Source organism: Talpa europaea (assembly GCF_964194135.1).
Source record: "Talpa europaea genome assembly, chromosome: 16".
In the NCBI taxonomy this organism is placed as follows: domain Eukaryota; kingdom Metazoa; phylum Chordata; class Mammalia; order Eulipotyphla; family Talpidae; genus Talpa; species Talpa europaea.
This window is the reverse complement of record NC_140084.1, coordinates 8,431,119-8,451,344: the sequence shown is the minus strand read 5'-3', so window position 1 is coordinate 8,451,344 and position 20,226 is coordinate 8,431,119. Positions and strand designations below refer to the sequence as shown.

At 44.6% G+C, this 20,226-nt stretch overlaps 1 protein-coding gene across 1 annotated transcript in view; it reads right to left on the bottom strand.

The window, feature by feature from the left end:
• Positions 1-20,226, bottom strand: part of WWP2 (WW domain containing E3 ubiquitin protein ligase 2) — a gene marked incomplete at its 3' end in the record, with an annotated part of 120,720 nt that overhangs the window by 15,804 nt on the left and 84,690 nt on the right. The window contains exons 8-9 of the mRNA XM_084257197.1: positions 11,263-11,352; positions 2,632-2,806 (exon numbers count right to left, since the gene is read on the bottom strand). Of these exons, the coding sequence (XP_084113323.1) occupies positions 2,632-2,806; positions 11,263-11,352 (265 nt within the window). The remainder of the gene's footprint in view (positions 1-2,631; positions 2,807-11,262; positions 11,353-20,226) is intronic.

Genomic DNA, 20,226 nt, shown 5'->3' with positions numbered 1-20,226 from the left:
AACCAGGACATGGCACCATAGCAAACAAGAGGGGCAGACCAAATCCAGAGGGGAGGGAAATCAACAGAGAGACATTGAAAGCTGACTCGAGAAAGATCCCTGCACCATTTTTCAATACAAGTCTTGTTTCATGGGAAAATGGGCACAATCCCCTCCATCCAGAACCCTCCTGAGCCCCCAGCCACGCTGAGCACCTCGCGTCAGAGTATTCTGAGGATCACTTCAGTACTTCATTTCTAGGGGACGCTCCTAGTCAAAGTTCTATGTCTCAGGCCCAGATGATAAAGCTCAAAGGAAAGAAGCAGGTGGGGGAGGTGGGCGGGAGGGATGAAGGTTCCTAAGGCCAAGTGGACACGAGCTCCAGAATCTTCCCTTTCACATACCCAATGACCCAGTCAATCTACAGAACTGACTTGGTGTGTGGTAGGGATTCTCCTAATGGAATTTGTTTTTTTATTTTGAGAAACTGGATAATCAGAGAGACAAAAGTATAGGAGACTCTGAACCTGTGTCCTTGTCTCAAAGTCAAAGGACAAAGATGCCCACATCTTCTAGTCTTGCAGCCTCAACCACCCAAGAAAATGGCTAGGAAAGTCTCTGAGTGCAGCTCAGGAGGAACAATTTCTGAAATACAGAAAATGACCAGATGCCATCCAATTTTGAAATAAGCCAGGACCCCGGTGTCAGACATGTGTGAAAGGGGCTGTAGAGCTGGACATCCCACCCATGCAGAGCAGTGATTGTCTGGCAGGACATGGGCTCTGACTGGTGTTCCAACTGGAGGCAACTTAATGTGACCAATGGCTTTCTGTTTAGACATTCTTTTTAAAAAAAAATTTTAAATTGCTTTACTTTGTTTTCTTTTTTTAAAAGATTTATTTATTTATGCATAAAAGAACTGGGGTACAGGCCAGAGGTGTGGGGTGGGGGTGAGAGGATTCACCAGAGACAGAGTGGAGAACAGAACAGGCAGATTGACTGAAATACACTGCTGAGGGGAGCAGTGGGCAAGTCAGGAGAGGTCTGCTGCACCATGTGGGTATCTCCCTGGCCGGGCAGGTTGTATCTTAACCCCGTGCGCCACCAGGGAGGCCCTGTTTATACATTCTAAGGAAATAGCGGTCTCATCAGTTTCCTCACTGTAAGATGAACGATCAGCCCCCACAGACAGAAAGAGCAAGCCAGCCAAGGGAGATGTCACTAAGCCTTATGGTTGATGGTGTGGCTCCCACTTTGGGTGAGCAGAGAGGGAGCTACAAATGAAGGCAAAGCTGAAAATGACTGCTACTTAATTAAACATAACTAAAGATTTTCTCAGCATCCAATGAAGGTAGTATTTGATTTAGAAATGGGTTGTGGGGTTAAAGTTCCTTTCAAGGAGAAATCATGGTTTAAACACAGTAATTCAATGTCATGGACCAGCTCAAAAAGTTTCCAGCTATGAACACACCACATCCTGTGTGGGTTCTACGGAAGCTCCCAAGGTTTACATGCAAGGTGCTATGAGAAAATGCTTGGGTTCCAACGTGGGAATCCCACCTCTTCCGGCCAAAGAAGCTGTGTGGTTGGAGTACACTAGCCTCAGGTAATTGGTAGAAGCCCTCATGGGATAGAGACTCAGGAAGAGGGGCTACTGGGAAGGTTCCTAAAGGGACACCACATGAGAGACCATTACACCCTTAATTTGGGACTATGAATACTGATCCAGAAAGTGTATGTCTGCAGGTAATGAACACAGAAATCTGTGAGCCAGTGATAAAAATGCCGGTGAAAAGCGTAGGGCAAAGCCCCCCCTTCCTTAGACTCTGAACAGTGATTTAAAAAAAAAAAAAGGTGAAATCTTAAGGTTGTTCTGGTGGCAACAGGCAGTACAGATGAGAGGGAAATGAAGGTCAGCAAAAGAGAACAGAGGTTGCCCTAATTATTGGGAGTGGCCCGGAGAAATCAGGAGCAGAAAGGAGGTTGACCTAGACAGAGAATCAATATTGCTTTTCTGTAAAGGGCTAGATGGTAAATATTTCAGGCTTTTGGGTCATCTGGTTTCTGCTGTAACTACTCAACTCTGCCACAATAGTGAGAGCAACCAGAGTCCATACCTAAACTTCAGCATGTGCCAATATAATTTTATTTACAAAGCCAGCCACGGGCTGGTTTGGCCCCTAGGCAATAGTTCACCAAACTCTGACTGACATGAACTTTAAAGCTCCCTTTAAAGATCCTGAGAATCTCTCAAATCATGCAGATCTAAAGAAAAACAGCAGCAGCAATGGAAAGTAGAGATGGGTGACTAATTCAAAATGGTGAGGTAGGGGGAGGTGACAGCTGACCTTCAAGTTTCAAGTCAGGGTGAATGGACCTAGAGGGAGGGGTCAGAAGAGAAATCCAGTCTTGGAAGAAAAATAGTGAATTCTGCTTCAGACATAGAGTCCTAACACCCCAAGGCTGGACATGGCATCAGCAAGTTAGAAGCTGTGGAATTTTACTGTGATGAATAAAAATCTCCAGAGTCACAACACTGACATGTCAAGCCACCATCTTCCCTGCTCCCCAAACAGACAGAGGATGTGTGAGGTTGTGCAATATAGAGGACCAGAAGGCTCCCCTCCCTGGTGGCAAGCCCTGGCCTCTCACCTGGTAGAGGAATCTTTGGCTGAAGTGTTGCATGGCACCCTGGAGCTGATTGCGCTGTGACTGCCACTGCTCATAGTTGCGAACGTACTCAGCGGTGGGACGCTGCCAAGTGGTGGTCCGAGTGTTGTGGTCCACATAGTAAAACCTGCCTCGCGGGTCTGTGCGTTTCTCCCAGCTGAAAACAAGAAACTCGGAATGAATATAGCGACCACTCCATTCCCACCCTCAAATTCTAGAGAATTGTCAGGATGGCCAGCAAGGAGAAGCTGAGGGCAGGTAAACTATGGTGTTTGGCATGGGAGGTTGGCTGCTCCAAGGAGGGAAAGTCAAGCAGGCCAGTCAGGGAGGCTTCTGGGGCTCAGGTGAAAACAGCAGACATTTGTGGTTGCCTGTGCAACAACCAATCCCTTCTTATCATTAACTCCTGATTTTCACTAAAGGGATCCATCTGATTCTGGGGAAGCTGACTCTACTCTCAATCCCAGAAGTGAACAGTGACTAATGGACCAAAGGGTATGTGATCTCTGCTGGACCAATCACAGTGCATCTCAGGACTTACCCTAAGAATTCTGGGAAATATGACTGAGAGTGCAGGCAGTCCTGAGAACCACTGACTGCCATCCTGGACCCAAATATAATATTAAGTTAACCCAGTAGATGGCAGGGCAAAAGAATGAAACAAAAGCCAGCCCCTTGGTGATAGTATTAGGCTACCAGATCAGGCTTCACTTGAAACTAGGATCTATGTCTAGAATTTCCAGTTACATGAGCCAGTAAATTCTCCTGGTTATTTAAGCCAATCTGCATCCCAATTTTTGTTATTTGCAACCAAAATTATCCTGTTCTAAGATGGCAGTAAAAACATGCTGCATGATCAAGAGAAGAAGAGTTGATTCAAATAACAGCAGGACTTCATATTATCTTCAGTGAGGAAGGGATCTTTCCCAAGTGGGTTCTAAAATACACATAGGGGGCCTCCCAGGTGGCGCAGCGGTTGAGCGCTGGGTTGCGAAGCTGCCCGCAGCCTCTGCGGCGCCGGTTTGATCCCCGGCTGCTCCCCGGCCACCGGAGGAGAATCCCACATGGCGCACAGACCTCTCCTGCTGCCCGCTGCTCCCCTCAGCAGTGTACTTCGGTCCTTCTGCCTGCTCTGCTCCCTGTTCTGGCTCTGGTGAATTCTCTCACCCTCCCGCGCTTCTGACTGTACCCAGTGCATGTATAAACAAACAAACAAACAAATAAATAAAACATGCCTCTATTAAAAAAAATAAAATAAAATAAAATACACAGAACAAAGTCTCCCTAAAAATGGCCTCTCCTCATGCAGTCCCTAGTCCCCCGAGTGTGTCTCAAGTTGCCTTCAGGACCTGGGGTCACTTTGGAATCAACTCAACACCACAGCTCCCTGATGAACCTGGGTCCTTCCTAGTTTCTGTCAGTTCTCCAGCCTGGATGAAACCACACCATCATTCCAAACTCTTCCCTCCCTGCTGACGTCAGTAAACCACCCAGCCTGAGGGCTTCTTTTCTGTTGTTGTCTCCCTGTCCTTGACTTTCCATTTCTATGTCCAAATATCCCTGAATTAATCTCCCCATTCCTACCAACTACCAGGGGGCAACCGGACCAGACCGACCCCTCATATCATGTTCCTAGTCAAAACCTTCAACTGACTGCCCACAGTCCTTGAGTTAAATAAAACCACTTAGTGAGTAGTAAAGGATCACAATCATCTTGAACCATCCCAATCTGTCTCCTAATGCCTCTCAACTAGTGATTTTTATTTCTTTACATTATCAAAGAAATCATATATAGCATTAAAACACAAAGAGTACAATGGGCATATAAAGTAGTAAGTGTCTCCTGCCGTACCTCTCCACTGCTGATTTCGGAAACCCAGAAGCAACTAATTGCAACTCGACTGCTTTTTCTACTGTGTATAGACCTATTTCTGAATAACATGCTTGTTCCATTATGTCTTGCTTTCTATCATACTAGAGATTACTCAGTGAATTTCCACTATCAAAGATGAGGATTTATTGTATTTCATCCATTCTCTCCTCCCAATATAGAAAATCATCATTAAATCAATATTCAGAGTTTGGGTGATGATTTGCAGAGTATTACAAGATATTTCTTTACTCATACAACATTTTTTTAAGCTTTACTTTTCTTAAATATAGAATTGCTAAATCTACCATGTTTGGGGTTATCACCCCAAAAGGAAACGGGATGGCCCAGGTGTGCGTCCTCACTGCACACTTAAAAAAAAAAACTTAGTGGGCCTCCCCGGTGGCGCAGCGGTTGAGCGCTGGGTTGCGAAGCTGCCCGCAGCCTCTGCGGCGCCGGTTCGATCCCCGGCTGCTCCCCGGCCACTGGAGGAGGGTCCCACATGGCGCGCAGACCTCTCCTGCCCCCCGCTGCTCCCCTCAGCAGTGTACTTGGGTCCTTCTGCCTGCTCTGCTCCCTGCTCTGGCTCTGGTGAATTCTCTCACCCTCCCGCACTTCTGACTGTACCCAGTGCATGTATAAACAAACAAACAAGTAAGTAAGTAAATAAATAAATAAATGCCTCTATAAAAAAAAAAAAAAAAAAAACAACTTAGAATAAGACCCAACTGCAGGCACACATAGAAAGGTTAATAAAAGTCTTATTTGCAAAGGGAAATGAAAAGAGGGGTAATTCAGGGAGAGACTGCATGAGGGGTAATTCAGGGAGAGAATGGTGAATGTGTTCTACCAGTAACACTGTCTGGGTTGGGCCCCCAAGAACACACTAAAGACAGGCAAAAACACAAAAACAAAAAAAACAAAAACAAAAATAAGAAAGCACAGGCCCATATATTTGGTTATATACCAAGGCAGGCTGCTTAACTCCACCCTTAGTTCCCAGCAACCCCCACTTCAGGAAGTCATAAATTGTGCAGATTCGTGGCATGATGGGATTTGTAATCTTTGGTGCCTAGGATCTCTTTGGCATGGAAGTGGGGGTAGAGTCCATAAAACATCAGTGTGTAGAGTTTATAATGACATACTGTTCTCCCAACAATGTCAATATAACTTTAACCATTTCTACACATTTATCATTTTTCTCCTTAGTAATAATTTTAGTCAAAGTTTACATTAATTTGATATTTCTATGGTTTCATGAGGTTTCGTAGGGCTAGTGATTTTCCAGACAGATAATCTGACATTCTTTTACTTCACACTCATCTGTTCTCATCATTTATTTATGTCTCTTATTAACAGTATATAGTTGAATATTTTAATGCAGTTTTGCTTTTTTTTTTTTTTTTTAAAGATTTATTTATTTATTTATACAAGCACTGGGTACAGTCAAAAGCGCGGGAGGGTGAGAGAACTCACCAGAGCCAGAGCCGGGAGCAGAACAGGCGGGCCAATGAAATACACTGCTGAGGGGAGCAGCAGGCACGGCAGGAGAGGTCTGTCACGCCATGTGGGACCCTCGCCAGCGGCCGGGGATCGAACCGGCACTGCAGAGGCTGCAGGCAGCTTCGCAGCCCAGAGCTCAACTGCTGCGCCACAAGGGGAGGTCCTTTACTTTTTTTTAATTTAATCTGCTTTTTCTTTTTTTTTTCAGTTTAATGATTTACTTTCCCCCCTGCCACTATCCCTTACACCCCTTTAACTTTTTCTCCCTCTCCTTTCTCTCTTAACCTCAAAACCTAGCTTTAGTTATTAATGACTACTAATTACTGAAAGTATTTTACTGTCAAATCATACACTGTGTAAATGTTCAATATTTGTCTTTGTTATTCCGATTTGCTTTACTACACATAATTTCCTCAAGCTCTTTCTATTTTGCTACAAATGGCAGCATTTAAATCTTTCTTTGCAGCTAAATAGTATCCCAGTTTCTAAAATTTTGTCATTGAGCAAAGAACAATCATATTTTATTCTGCTTGCTTTTCAAAGCCTTGTATCTAACCTGGCAGATTCTGTGAGGACAGGAGGCTTCGGTGTCATCTATTCATCTTTTGGCCCCTTTTTCCCAGCACCTTCCTTTCTCACAGGGACAGTGTTCCTCCAGGCCTGCTCCACTTTCTGGAGGAGTTGTCTTCCTCTGGGGAATTCTTTTGGCCCCTGAATTGAGCTTCTGTTCTGAATTGAGTTTCCTGCATCTCATGAGAAAGGCTGCATGAAACAATTTTTTTGAAAGCTTGTACATATCTGAAGATGCCTTTTTCCCCCTAATCCTCATACTTGAGTTGTTAAAAATGACGAAAAGTTGGTTTCTAAATAGGAAATAATTTTCCATCAGAATTCTGAATGTTCTGACTCTGAGTTGCTGTTGAGAAGAAGGATGGTATTCTTGATTCCTGATCTATGTTACCTGCCCTGTTTATTTCTTCTGGACACTTCTGACATGTCCTCTAGTCATTTCAAAATTCTATCAGGATGTGCCTTGGGGTGGGTCTGCTTTCATTGCCTGGGTTGGGCAAATGCTAGATCCTTCAGTTCTGACAATTTCCTTTTCTTCTTTTTTTTGATAATTTCCTATCTTTTTTCTTTTTTTGGTCTTTCTTGAGGAATTAATCTACTTTTCTTACTTCCAACGTTATCTTATTGTTAACAGGGACTGAATATTTTACTTTTCTGCTATCAAAACATAATTTCAAAAAGCTCTTGGTTTTTCTTGTTTTTTGAACCTCCTGTCTCATGGTCTCCTGCTCTTGTATAAATGCCATGTTTGTTCCCAAATCTTTGAGGATATGAATTATAATTTGATTTTACTTTTACAAATTTTGTTGTTGTTGGTTTTTTTTTCCCAGCTCCCTCTATTGTTTTTACCAAGTCCTTTTCTCTCCATCTGCTTGGTCCTTGGCTGTTCACTGGTATTTAAGTCAATGGCTGAAACACTGGCTGGAAGTTCTGTGTACCCAGGTGGGGGCCAGCTGACTAGTGGCTTCACTCAGCTGTCTCACTAGAAGATTCCCAAATATCACAATCTGTAGTTCTCTTTTCTTCAACTGGTGAATTTTCCCAGCAAAAATAAATTCTCCAATCGTTAGCCTGGGGACAGCATCCCTGCTTAATCCCTTTTTCTGAGCTCCATCCCAGTCTTCAGCTAATGTCTGCCAGGCTGGTTCTGTTCTCAAAGGATCTTCTCAGGCCAACAGCAGTCATGTGGCTGTGTATGTGTGGGTGGGTGGAGGGGGGGACTGGGGAATGGAAGATGGAAATGAGTGTGCATACACAGTGGCAGAAGAATGAGAATGATGGTTGACTACAACCCAAGAATCTGACTGCTCCCTGCACAAATTTTAAACTGAACTGTCTCATCTCACTCTCTCTCTCTTTCTCTCTCTCTCTCTCTCTCTCTCTCTCACACACACACACACACACACACACACATACACACATACACACGACACTGCGCATCTCCAACCGCTGATGTTTTCAGGGCTCCATGGTGGAGGCTGCCTGGCTTCCTGATGGACACCTCACTGTAGCCTGAGATTTCAGCTTTCTCAATTCTACAATTTACCTATCAGCAACTAAGCTTTGTTTAACAGCTCCCATATGCCATTTCTCCTCTTCTATTCCTTAACCACTGAGGGTTTGTACTTTATACCTTTGTTGCCACCTAGGTGGGTTTTCAGGAAGGAATGGAAACAAAGACATGTTCAGTGCACATGTTTAACTAGGAGTTCTCTGCACTAGTGAATTTCACACTTCTAAGTCACATGACCCCGCCCTTGATTTCAGATGAAATCTGACACAGAATTGCAATACATTAAAACAGAGCTGTGTCTGGAAGTCGAGCCAGCCTTTCACACTCCTTGGATTAAGCAGGCACCTACACTGCCCTCAGGGTTGTGCTGGACTCCCTCTGCACATCCTTTTCCCCTTAAACCTTCCCTTCCAGCAAGGCTGCTCTATATATCATTCCCTAAACACATCCTTTACATTCCCATGGGAATGAGGTGCCTCCACTGTTCCTCCAACCTAGATTGGAGGTACTATCCTTTTCTTACTCCAGTCCAGACCTTCCTGAGGACCCAGTTTGTGTTGCCTCCCTCCGTAGGCCTTCCTGGCCCTGTGCTCAGTGGCGATCACTCTCAATGCTCAGTTCTGGTCTGAGCACTCCCAAAGAGACACTTAAGAGAGCAGATTAGCACATTCCCCCTTAGCTACCTGGTCCAATGTGTTTTGCTCCTAGAAAAGATAAGTTCTTGTACAAATGTTCTAAGAATCTGACAGAAGAGGTGGTAGTGATTAAGTGAATTCTGTGGCTCCATCTTCTTCCCTGATGACTAGGTCTGCTGAGATCAAGGCTCCAGGTGGAACTTCAAGACTGCTCTCACCATGGATGGGAGCTCCTCCCCTTAAATAGCAATAAATGCTTTTAAGCAGCCAGTCTTTCTGACATAGTTGAAGAAAGAGCCAGGGGTTCCTGCCTTGAACTCAGGAAGAACTAGTGGGGTGCAGAGCTGAGCCACCTCTCAGGAAAACATTAAAATATCCTTAAAATAAGGAAACTGGATCTAATGTCCCAGCTCAATATTTAAGAAAAGTAAATTCTGGGCATCCTTAGAAGATGCCATTAAATCTTTTCACATTCTATCTGAATGTTCACTAAGTCCAGGCCAACCCAACCTAGAGGTTAAAGAGGTTAAGAGGCAGCAGCCTTACAGAGTTACTGAAGCTTCCAATACACATGCTATGTATACCCAGAATACAAGTGTGCAACACACACTATGCTAAACATCAACGATTAATCATGAGATACCCCGGTATTTGATGATACAGTAAGGAAATGCTGTTAACAATGTGATGGTTTTAGGGCCTCCCTGGTGGCACAGGGGTTAAGACGCAACCTATGAAGCAATCCGCAGCCACTGCAGCACAAGTTCAATTCCCGGCATGCCAGGGAGAAACCCACATGGCGGGACAGACCTCTCCTGTCTCGTCAGCTGCTCCCCTCAGCAGTGTACTTCGGTCCGTCTGCCTGTTCTGTTTCCCGCTCTGTCTCTGGTGGGTCCTCTCACCCCCCACATCTCTGGCCTGTACCCCAGCTCTTGTATAAAAATAAATAAATCTTAAAAAAAAAAAAACAATGTGATGGTTTTATTTTCAGTAAGAGAACATTTTTCTTAGAAATATATGCCCAAACATGAATAAAATGAGATGATGTCTGGGATTTGCCTCAAAGTAATCTAGGTTGGGGTGGGAGAGGGTTGGGCAAAAACTCTAATCAGAGGTTGGCAAATTATTTTCTACAAAATAAATATTTTAGGTATTGTAGGTCACAGAGTCTCTTTCACGATTGCTCGACTGCCATGGAGCATGAAAGCAGCCATGGTCAATAAGTAAACAAATGAATGTGGCTGTGTCCCAATAAAACTTTAATTTACAAAACCTGGATTTTATCTACAGGATTTTATCTGCTAAGCCCTGACAGAGATGAAACCAGATTGGCCAGAAGCTGATAATTATTAAAGCTAAGTTTTGGGTGTATGGGTATTTTCTCTACTTTGTACATATATGAAAATTTCCATAATAATATAAATATTCCCATAATTTCCAAATGTTTAATTTTTCTCTAAGAATCCAGGGTTTAACTTTGGTAAACTTCCTGGATTTAAAGTCAAAGTAGAGAACAGAGTGAAGAGTAATGATGACAGATTATGAGTTTCATTTCCAGAAGAACAAAGGGAAAAAGGAAAATGCAGTATTTTACTGGAAAACTGAAACTAAGAGCAGCCCATTCATGGAAATTTGTAGGCCAAGAAGGTTAGGTGGTATTTGCCTGGCATACACCTGACATCTGAACGGAACAGAGCACAGGGTTCTCCTGATACTCATCACCCTCTGACGCCCTTTCCCTCCACAAGTTTAGAAGGCAGAAGTGTTCACATTTTATGCAGGGCTTCATGGCTGCTTAGTGGGAGGTGATTCTTTCCTGAGAGCAGGATACATTTTCTTTTGAAAGTGCTCAGTGACTGGGATACACATGTGGAAAGAACTTTCTGTCCCTGGCAGACAGGGAAACAAACCCCTTCTCCTTGAACTTGGACATTCTTCCCTCACTTGGAAACCTTACTCATCCTCTGGGTTTGGAGATCTTAGCTGCAGTCTCACCAGGCCCAGCTGAACAAGAAGCACACGACCTTCTGCAACTGTTAAGACACAGGGTGCTGTGAAATACATCAACACCCGTTCTCTCTTGGCTTCCTCATGCCCTTCCCCCCACCGAAGATGTTGTAAAAATCCTCGTATGTTCTAAGAAATGAGAACAGAATTAAGGGAAGCAAATAGGAAAACCAATAATGTGACCCAAGATAAATACCACTGTTCTTTTCTGTCTCTGCAGAAATAGGCTGAAACCTGCCCTCACGGGATTTTTCTGTAGATAAAATGACTGCAGGCACCGAGACCCCAGCAGGTCATAAGGTTTGCCCAGTCTCTGTTCCTCCAGTACCTAAGAGCCAAGGTCGCTCTGAATTCCACTTCATAAACTCCTGGCGATCTGCCAAGGCCAATACAAAGCATGTGGAAAGAAGGGGGAAAAGCAAAGTGGGAAGAAAAAAGAAGGAAAGCATTGGGGTGAGAAAGGAGGAAACAGAATAAAGCCATGGCCATGGCAGCACATGGTGGAGAGGTCTTACCCTGGAGGAAGAGGCCGCTCCCAGGTGGTGGTCTTGGTGTTGTGGTCAACATAATAGACACGCCCATTGGGCAGCTCTCGCTGCTCCCATCTGAAAAATAAAGTCAAGCAGCTCATGAGATACACAGCGAAAAGGACCAAATCCATGTTAGAAGGGAGTCCTCCACTAACGATGTGGCTAGTTTTAGAGGAAACAGGAAAGATGACATGCGAGATCAACCCAAGAGTTCAAACAGCTCTGTGCTGTCACTGATGGTAGGTCCCAAGAGGGCTCCTTGAGAAAAATATAATAGCTCCCACTTTGTGGCCTCAATGTATTAGGATATGCCAAAGATCGTGCTTTGACCCATATAACTCTACCATGGATTTTTCTAAATCAGTGTTTCCTGGCCACTTCAAGGTCAAAGGTCCCTTTAGGAATGTGATGAAAGCTGAGGGCTGTTTCCTTTCAAGATGTCCCGACCCACAAAAATTTGTGGGCAATTTCTGGGTTTTCATGGTCCTTTCTAAAGTTCATCTATGGACCCTTCAGCCTTTTTAGCCAGCATTACCTTATAAGGTCACAAATTATATGACTAACCCTGTTCTCCTGGCACCATATATACTCATGATCACATTTATTTTTAAAATATAGGATTTTTCACAGAGGATCTTTATTTTTTTTTATTTTTTTTTTATTTATTTATACAAGCACTGGGTATAGTCAGAAGCGCGGGTGGGTGAGAGAATTCACCAGAGCCAGAGCGGGGAGCAGAGCAGGCAGAAGGACCGAAGTACACTGCTGAGGGGAGCAGCGGGCGGCAGGAGAGGTCTGCGCGCCATGTGGGACCCTCCCTCAGGTGGCCGGGGAGCAGCCGGGGATCAAACCGGCGCTGCAGAGGCTGCAGGCAGCTTCACAGCCCAGCGCTCAACCGCTGCGCCACCAGGGGAGGCCCTCACAGAGGATCTTTAAAAGAGGCCTAGGTGAACCAAGAAATACAGCATACTATTTGTGTATTGACTGCGTTACTCAGGTCAGGTCTGTGTCTAAGTTAACATGAGATCGGGGTGCAAAGGGTGGCTCATCTATGCCAACGGAAGAACAGCCAGGTAGATGATCCAAAGAGATAGTCCACAAGCAAAATCACTACAAAATACAGTCATGGACCACCCATCCTCCCACTCCTCTCATTCCACACTCAGTGCAGCCTGACAATAACTCCACTTCCTTGGAATACAATAACCTACCTATCTATCCATCCATCCATCCATCCATCCATCCATCCATCCATCCATCCACTCTATCTATAGATACATGAAGATGTAAAGATTTATATTTACATAATGCTTAGCAGTTTATGAAAGATCTTAATGGTCTTGTGAGCCTTTATGTTTTGCATTAATTTTATTTACTTCTACTTTTGGTACTGCCTTGTGGAAGATGACCTTTTCTGGAAAGCTAGCATAGTGAGTTCTGCTGAAACACTTGCTTTGAAAACACATATTTGTTCCAATGTGACTGATGCAAGAAGGACAACATAAGCACAGCGTGAATTTTATGATTGCTTATGCATGATTTTGTCTTAGAGAAACACAGATGGATGCAGAAAATTTCCCAGAGCTGAAGCAGTTGCATAGGTATATGCAAAATCCACATGCAACTACCAGCTACCTCAGTTTGCAGTGTGATACAATACACACGTGCACATCAGGTGTTACATCTCCCATCCAATTTCAGATGACATGCCTTTCACCACTTTGCCAAAAGACTCACAAGTTCCAACCCTTCCAACACCTGCTTCACCAAGCAAACTTCAGGTCTTCTGTGGAAATGCAGCATGTGTATGGTAGGGTTGGGTATTTCTCAACCACTTAACATATAAAGCTGTGCTACCATCAGTATTAGATTCCTATGTTTTGGTATGTCACTGACAATTCTCTTTGGGTTTTGCCCCAACCCATTTCCCTCCCATAAGCCTTTGGTTTTTACTGCATGATTTTGTACAACTGGCGATTGTTAGGAACATGTTATAGCAGAGTTGATTTTATGGAAATAAATGTCCTAGTTTCTAATATTAAGCCTGATGTGTTTACTCTGACAGACATTAGCTTTATTTAATACCATTTCTGATTTAAACAGCAATGGCTGGGCCACCCTGGTGGCGCAGGGGTTAAGGACAGCGCTATCAAGCTACTGCCAGCCACTACAGCACCAGTTCGATCCCCGTTGGCCAGGGAGCAACCCATATGGTTGCAGACCTCTCCTGTCTCATCAGTTGCTCCCCTCAGCAGTGAATTTCAGTACATCTACCTGTTCTGCTCCCCACTCTCTCTGGTGAATCCCCTCACCACCACCCCCACCTCTGGCTTTTCACCCCAGTTTCTGTATGCATAAATAAATCATTAAAAAAAATAAACAGTGATGTCTGATCTGCACTGATCAACCCCTTAGAAGCTAGTAAGATACAGACATACACAGGTTAAGGCCAGGAAATAAAAGAGAGGCAGCCTCACCCACTGAGCATCTACAGTGAGCTACTGGCTCTTGTTTATACCATGCAGCCTTGCCTCCATCCTTTAAGGTGGGAAACACCATCACCGTGGAGTTCTGAGGTTCAGAGAAGATAAGCAACTCTTCTGTGGCATTCAAACACAGCTCTGACTCCCTAGCTCAGGAGTTTTACCACACCATCCTGAAAACAGGTGAACTGTAATTTACAGGGCACTTACTACACAGCAGATGAGGTGCCAGGTGCCTTCCCAACCCCCATCTCAAGGTACACACCTTTCCCTGGCACTTGGAGTCCAGGAAGGGGATCTCTGGATCATCACTGGGGAGGAATCATTACGGGTCCATGGTGTTGATGTCCTGCCTCCATTTCAATCACAACCCTCTGCTCAGACACGAACTGCCAGAAGGGGTTGCTCGTTTTGCACCACTGGGATGAGTGAGGGCCAATAGTTCCCCATTCTCTTTCCCCAAAGGGGATGGTTCCAGGGCCAGAGAGTTACAAACACCATTAAAATGTGCTCAAGAACATTCTCTTTCCCAGATATTTCCTGGAGAATTCTGCTACATAATATGGACACTGGTGATATGACTCAGGTATCCTCATTCCTCCTGCTACAAAAAGGAAGATTCTTACACTTGACACAGTATTTTATGAAGAAGGAACAGTCTTTTGACAATAATGGTCAGATGACAATGCATCCTGGATGGTGAAAGATCCCTCAGAATGCCCCTCAGAAGGAAAGACCAATGAGTAACAAATATGCTGACACAGCAGGTGTCCCATCAGCCTGTGGAGATCTGGCTGAGACCTTTTGGTAAAAAGGACAGACTACCATGCGGGGGCCTTACGCAGCTCACCATAAAATGAGTGAGGCTGTCTCTTTTACAAAGGCAAAATATTGGCTGTAACAATTCAAGACAAAAGACAGTGTTTTTCCTTATTCCAAAAATGCTTTTGTTAAAACTTAAACCTGATAGTCTCTACTTTTGACCTCTTTTTTATATTTCATTTGAGGCAAAGAGGACACTTGGGTTTTATTATACTTAGGCTTCTATTTTAATTTGAAGATGGGCTAATACTTAAGATTCTATGCAATATGCCTTTAATTGACACAGTGGTATTCCCACCCACTGCTAGAAAGAAAATCGACGTGAAGTCCACTTCACATATATTCAAGAGTTACAGTGTACAAGCTCTTTCCAAGCCTAGACAAGGTCTATCTATCCCATCTTTGATCCCAGCTGATCCTAGAAATGAAAGTCTCTCTTTCAGGGACTTTTATTGTCTGGCCAATCTCAATGTCCTACGAACCCTCTCAATTGCTTAGCTAGAAAAATAGTTACCAGAGGATCAAGACCTTTCTTCTATTACCTTTTTTTTGATATCTACATTTTTTCCTTTTATAATTGGACTCCTGCTCGGATTAAATGTCCATGTGGGTCCTCCCTGATCCATGACCTGGCCTAGCTGCTTTTCTTAGAGAACTCTCAACTCCTCCCTTACCGGCACGGCTCCTCAGAATTCATACAAATCTCTTCCCTTCATTCATGCCCCACAGTTGGTCAATTCTATCGTCAAACGAGCCTCCTGATCCTCATTTCTCCTCAGTAACCCACATAGATTAAGCTTTCCGACTGTCTTGGTTTGGTCTCCCCATGCCAAGAAAGTGATACTGGCATCGACCTTTCATCAGCACATCCCTGTCAGGGGTTAGGTTTCTGTCCCTTATAAGCATCTTCTTCATGCTGAGATGAAAAGGCTTTTCAATCAAACTACCCATGGGTCTCAATACTGCATCCCGGCCACGTGGGTCATATCCTCTCCCACTGAATAGCTCTCTTTGAAGTGCTCAGAAACAGTGTTCAAAGCATCAAGCTTGATTCAGGGCCCTTCCCAACACATTGCTCCTTGGCCTTCAAGGAGTAACATTCAATTGGACCGTGGACCATACAGGGTCTTTGTGTTTGAAAGTACTTGAAAAGTAGTCTCCAATTTCAATTAATCTCAGGTACTTTTTCTTTGAAACTTAAATTACCTCCTCTAAGGGCTTTAACAGGTCTTAATGTAGTTGTGTATCTTCCACATCCACACCCCAATTCTCCCACAATCACAGCGTAAAGACTAAAAATCTCAATCCCTTTATTAGGGTGACATCCAACCACTTCTTTCCTATGTTATCTGAGAGAAAATAGTCTCATTACCTAAGGCACATTTTCTTGTGGGAGGTTTCCTAAAAGGTCATCAGGAAATTAATTCTCAATGACCTGCCACTACAGTATGTTTTCAACCCTTCTGATTAACATACTTCTTGGTCAGACTCCCCGATGTTTGGATAGACTCACAGAATCAGCAAAAGCAGGATTAAGTAGGAAAGCAGTAAAGCTGGGTGAGGAATTTAGGTTAGTATCAGAGACATGTAAGTAGTCCTTACAAATGTACCTATCAATGTGCTCAAAAGTCCTCTCTTCAAAGTGCATTATTTTTTTTTTTTTTATAGAGGCATGTTTTTTTTTTTTTTTTATTTATTTGTTTGTTTCTTTGTTTCTTTGTTTATACATGCACTGGGTACAGTCAGAAGCACGGGAGGGTGAGAGAATTCACCAGAGCCAGAGTGGGGAGCAGAGCAGGCAGAAGGACGGAAGTACACTGCTGAGGGGAGCAGCGGGCGGCAGGAGAGGTCTGCGCGCCATGTGGGACCCTCCTCCAGTGGCCGGGGAGCAGCCGGGGATCGAAAGGGCACCGCAGAGGTCGCCGGCAGCTTCGCAACCCAGCGCTCAACTGCTGCGCCACCGGGGAGGCCCCAAAGTGCATTATTAATGTGTTAATTTACTCCCTTTTATTAATGTAGGCACTGAGCACTAGGAAAGCTGATTCTCATTCAAAACATCCTCTTCTCCATTATCAAAGTCACACCAAAAACCTTATGCACCCCAAAGACAAGGTATCTTTGCAGGTTTAGCTAGAAAAAAAGCAAAGCTTGAAAAAAATACACTGAAAGTATTCCACTGTTTCTGCAGAAGTTCAGTTCCCCACAGATGACAGTTACCTAGAATTCCCAGCCTCTTGTTTTCTGTTCCTATGAAAAAATGACTCTGACCCAAATCTTATTCCCAAAGCTCTGAGTAAACCTTTAGATTTACCCTCCTGTGTAGGAATGTTTTCAGACCGTCTTATGAGTCTTTCCACGGTGGAACGCATCACCAAAAGTCAGTAGGGGGCTTCCCCGGTGGTGCAGTGGTTGAGCGCTGGGTTGTGAAGCTGCCCGCGGCCTCTGCCGCGCCGGTTCGATCCCCGGCTGCTCCCCGGCCACCGGAGGAGGGTCCCACATGGCGCGCAGACCTCTCCTGCCGCCCGCTGCTCCCCTCAGCAGTGTCCTTCGGTCCTTCTGCCTGCTCTGCTCCCTGCTCTGGCTCTGGTGAATTCTCTCACCCTCCCGCGCTTCTGACTGTACCCAGTGCATGTATAAACAAACAAACAAACAAACAAACAAACAAACAAAACATGCCTCTATTTAAAAAAAAAAGTCAGTAGGACCTTTGCAAACTGGGTAGGAAATGTCTTATAACTCATCCATTCCCCACCCCTCACAACCTTTCTTGAAATACTGAGCTTTCCTTTAAATCTTAGTGTATAACCCCTTCTTAAAACTATCAGCAATCAGAACTTCATGCCCTTTAAACACAGGATGGGTGAAGATTTTAGCTTAGTAACAGATACATTTAAGTGGTACCTAGCAAGGCTCTTGAACTAAGTCTGTTTTGCTTTTCTTTCCACCATTTCATTTCCTTTGCCTTGAAAAGCATCAATTGTTCAATCAGGTTGGTGTATGCTGTTTTCCTTTTCCTATCCTTTTTTTTTCTTATTAAAAAAATACTAAAACATTTTTAGGGCAACTGAAAATAAAAACCATTTAACTAGCCATGCAACAGACACATCTCACACCGTCTCCTATGGTCAAGTCCTATGCTACATGCGGGGGATACATAAGATGGACACAGTAATCCCTTGGGGAGCTCTCCAGAAGATGTCCTAAAAAAAAGAATTCAGGGCCTCCCCGGTGGCGCAGCGGTTGAGCGCTGGCTTGCGAAGCTGCCCGCGGCCTCTGTGGCGCCGGTTCGATCCCCAGCTGCTCCCCGGCCACCGGAGGAGGGTCCCACATGGCGCGCAGACCTCTCCTGCTGCCCGCTGCTCCCCTCAGCAGTGTACTTCGGTTCTTCTGCCTGCTCTGCTCCCTGCTCTGGCTCTGGTGAATTCTCTCACCCTCCCGCGCTTCTGACTGTACCCAGTGCATGTATAAACCAAACAAACAAACAAATAAATAAATAAAACATGCCTCTATTAAAAAAAAAAAGTTAAAAAAAAAAAAGAATTCAGAACCACACATGAATATATACATACAGGTAACCTCTGACAAGAGTAAAATCTTTGGAAATAAAGCTTTGATTCTAAGGTGAGGAAGAGACAGCTGGAAACATGTACTACTTGACATTTAAGCAAGCACGTAAGAATCCTTGCAGAGTCAAGAACTAAACCATATTCAGAGGAAAAAAAAAAAAAGGTACAGAGTCTCCCAGAATAATCCTTTAAGCCAGAGCTACTCAAATTATTGTCCCATAGCCCAAACTGTTAATTACTCACCAGAGACCAGAGAAGTATTAGAAGGGTCCTAAGAAACTTTTGGGGCCAATGTGACATTGCCACAACATCCAAACATGTGATTAATAGACTCATCTTATTGAACAGAGTAGAGAACCGAAGTAAGGCTACGTAACAAATTGAATTTAAAACATTTAAAGAGAAATTAAAACAGAGAAAAAGCACTGACTCTTCATGGAGAGTTTGAGAAGCTTAGTTTTTAAATGCCCTGGGCAAGGATCTTTGGCTGGTGCCAAAATTGAGTTTGGAATGAGATTTGATGGCAGCGGCTGGTTTATAGCTTAGCAGAGAAGCTCCAAATTCCAATGTCTCTGAAAGTCTCCTCAAACAACACACCAAAGAGCTCTTCTTACCAGGTTGTCATCCTTGAAAGTATCTTAAGGATCACCTGGAGAACGGGCCTCTGGATCCCCATGATTGGGAGTGGGGGTAGGGGAGATGGAAACTCCGAAAGGTCTAGAAGACACCCCTCCTCCACTAGTTTTAGTGTGAGGCAGGAATGGGACAGAGCCGCCAATGACTGCGGCAGAAAAGAGATGGTGTGAAATGGCAGCGCTGAGGCAAGTCGGCAGTCTCGGCACAAGGGCCTCCCTTATGTAAGAAACCACAGCAGAGCGTGGGCTGCCAGGGCAAAATAATGTGCCTCTGTGTGCGCGGGCTGGAGAGCACTACAGCGCCTGGGCCGGGCTTACAGTTTATCTAAGCCATGTACACATGGTCTGTTAATGAGCAACTGGTCCCCAAAGTGGGCCCAAGGCTGATAAAAACCAGATGTGGGGCCGGCCAATCAAAGTAGCCTCAATCCCCCATACCCTCGGCCTGGATCGCTATCTCACCAGGCCTCCTGAGCCTTCCCAGGTCCCTCATCTTTAATGGACGCTTGCAACCTAAAAATGCCACAACCTTCCAGTTGGCTTCTTGTGCGCTAGTTAAAGGGTACAGAAAGCAGGAGGGTTTACAGAGGATGAAGGGTGAGATGGGTCCTATTTGGATTTATACAGCCCAGCTTTGGGGGAATCTTTGGTCCTAAAAGTATACAGATGTGTGTGTTCCCCTTAACCAGAGTCCCAATGGCTGCATATTTCAGAAAGGCAAAGTAGCAACCTGAAAAACGGGCCCTTGGGAGCTCTAAGCAAACCTAGCTTCATTGCTCCGTAGAGAAGACTGAGGAGTGGAGAAGCTGAAGTTGCAAAGAGACCAAGTCAGGTGGGGGTCTTGAAAAGGAAACCCAGGGTGACTCAGAAATACCTTCTCAGAAGAGACTTGGTCCACAGGTCTCCCCATGCATGATGACCCCTAGGGAGCTGGGAATCATATTCCCAAATACCTGAACCCAAAGTCAATCAACACAAGGCATGGAGGCTTAGGCGCTTGCTCTTGGGAAGGGAATGCCATGGTCCCATCGTAGTTGCTCTTTATTTGAAACACCAAAGCAGCAGAAAACACTCCCAAGGTGGAGGGAGAAGAAAAGATGGCACTTTGGTGTGCTAATTTATTCATTACAAATAATGTCTTGGGAGTTGCTCTGTGCCAGGCTCCCTGCCATCTTGGTGTTCATAGCCTAGTGGAGCAGAGAGATGCAAAACACACAATGATGTGTGCGAGGACAGTCACAACACAGTGGCAGTTGTCTACCAGGGATGGAGGACTTGCTGATGAAGTTGAGCTTTAGGGACAGGAGGCAGTTAATGGGCAAAATGCTGAGGCAGGCTTCAGAAGGAGTGGGCAGGCATGGTGGAGGGGCCTAAGTCCTGAAAAAGGCTGGTGCAATTGTGAAAATAAATACTAGTTATTATGGGGAGAAACAGAGTCCTTTC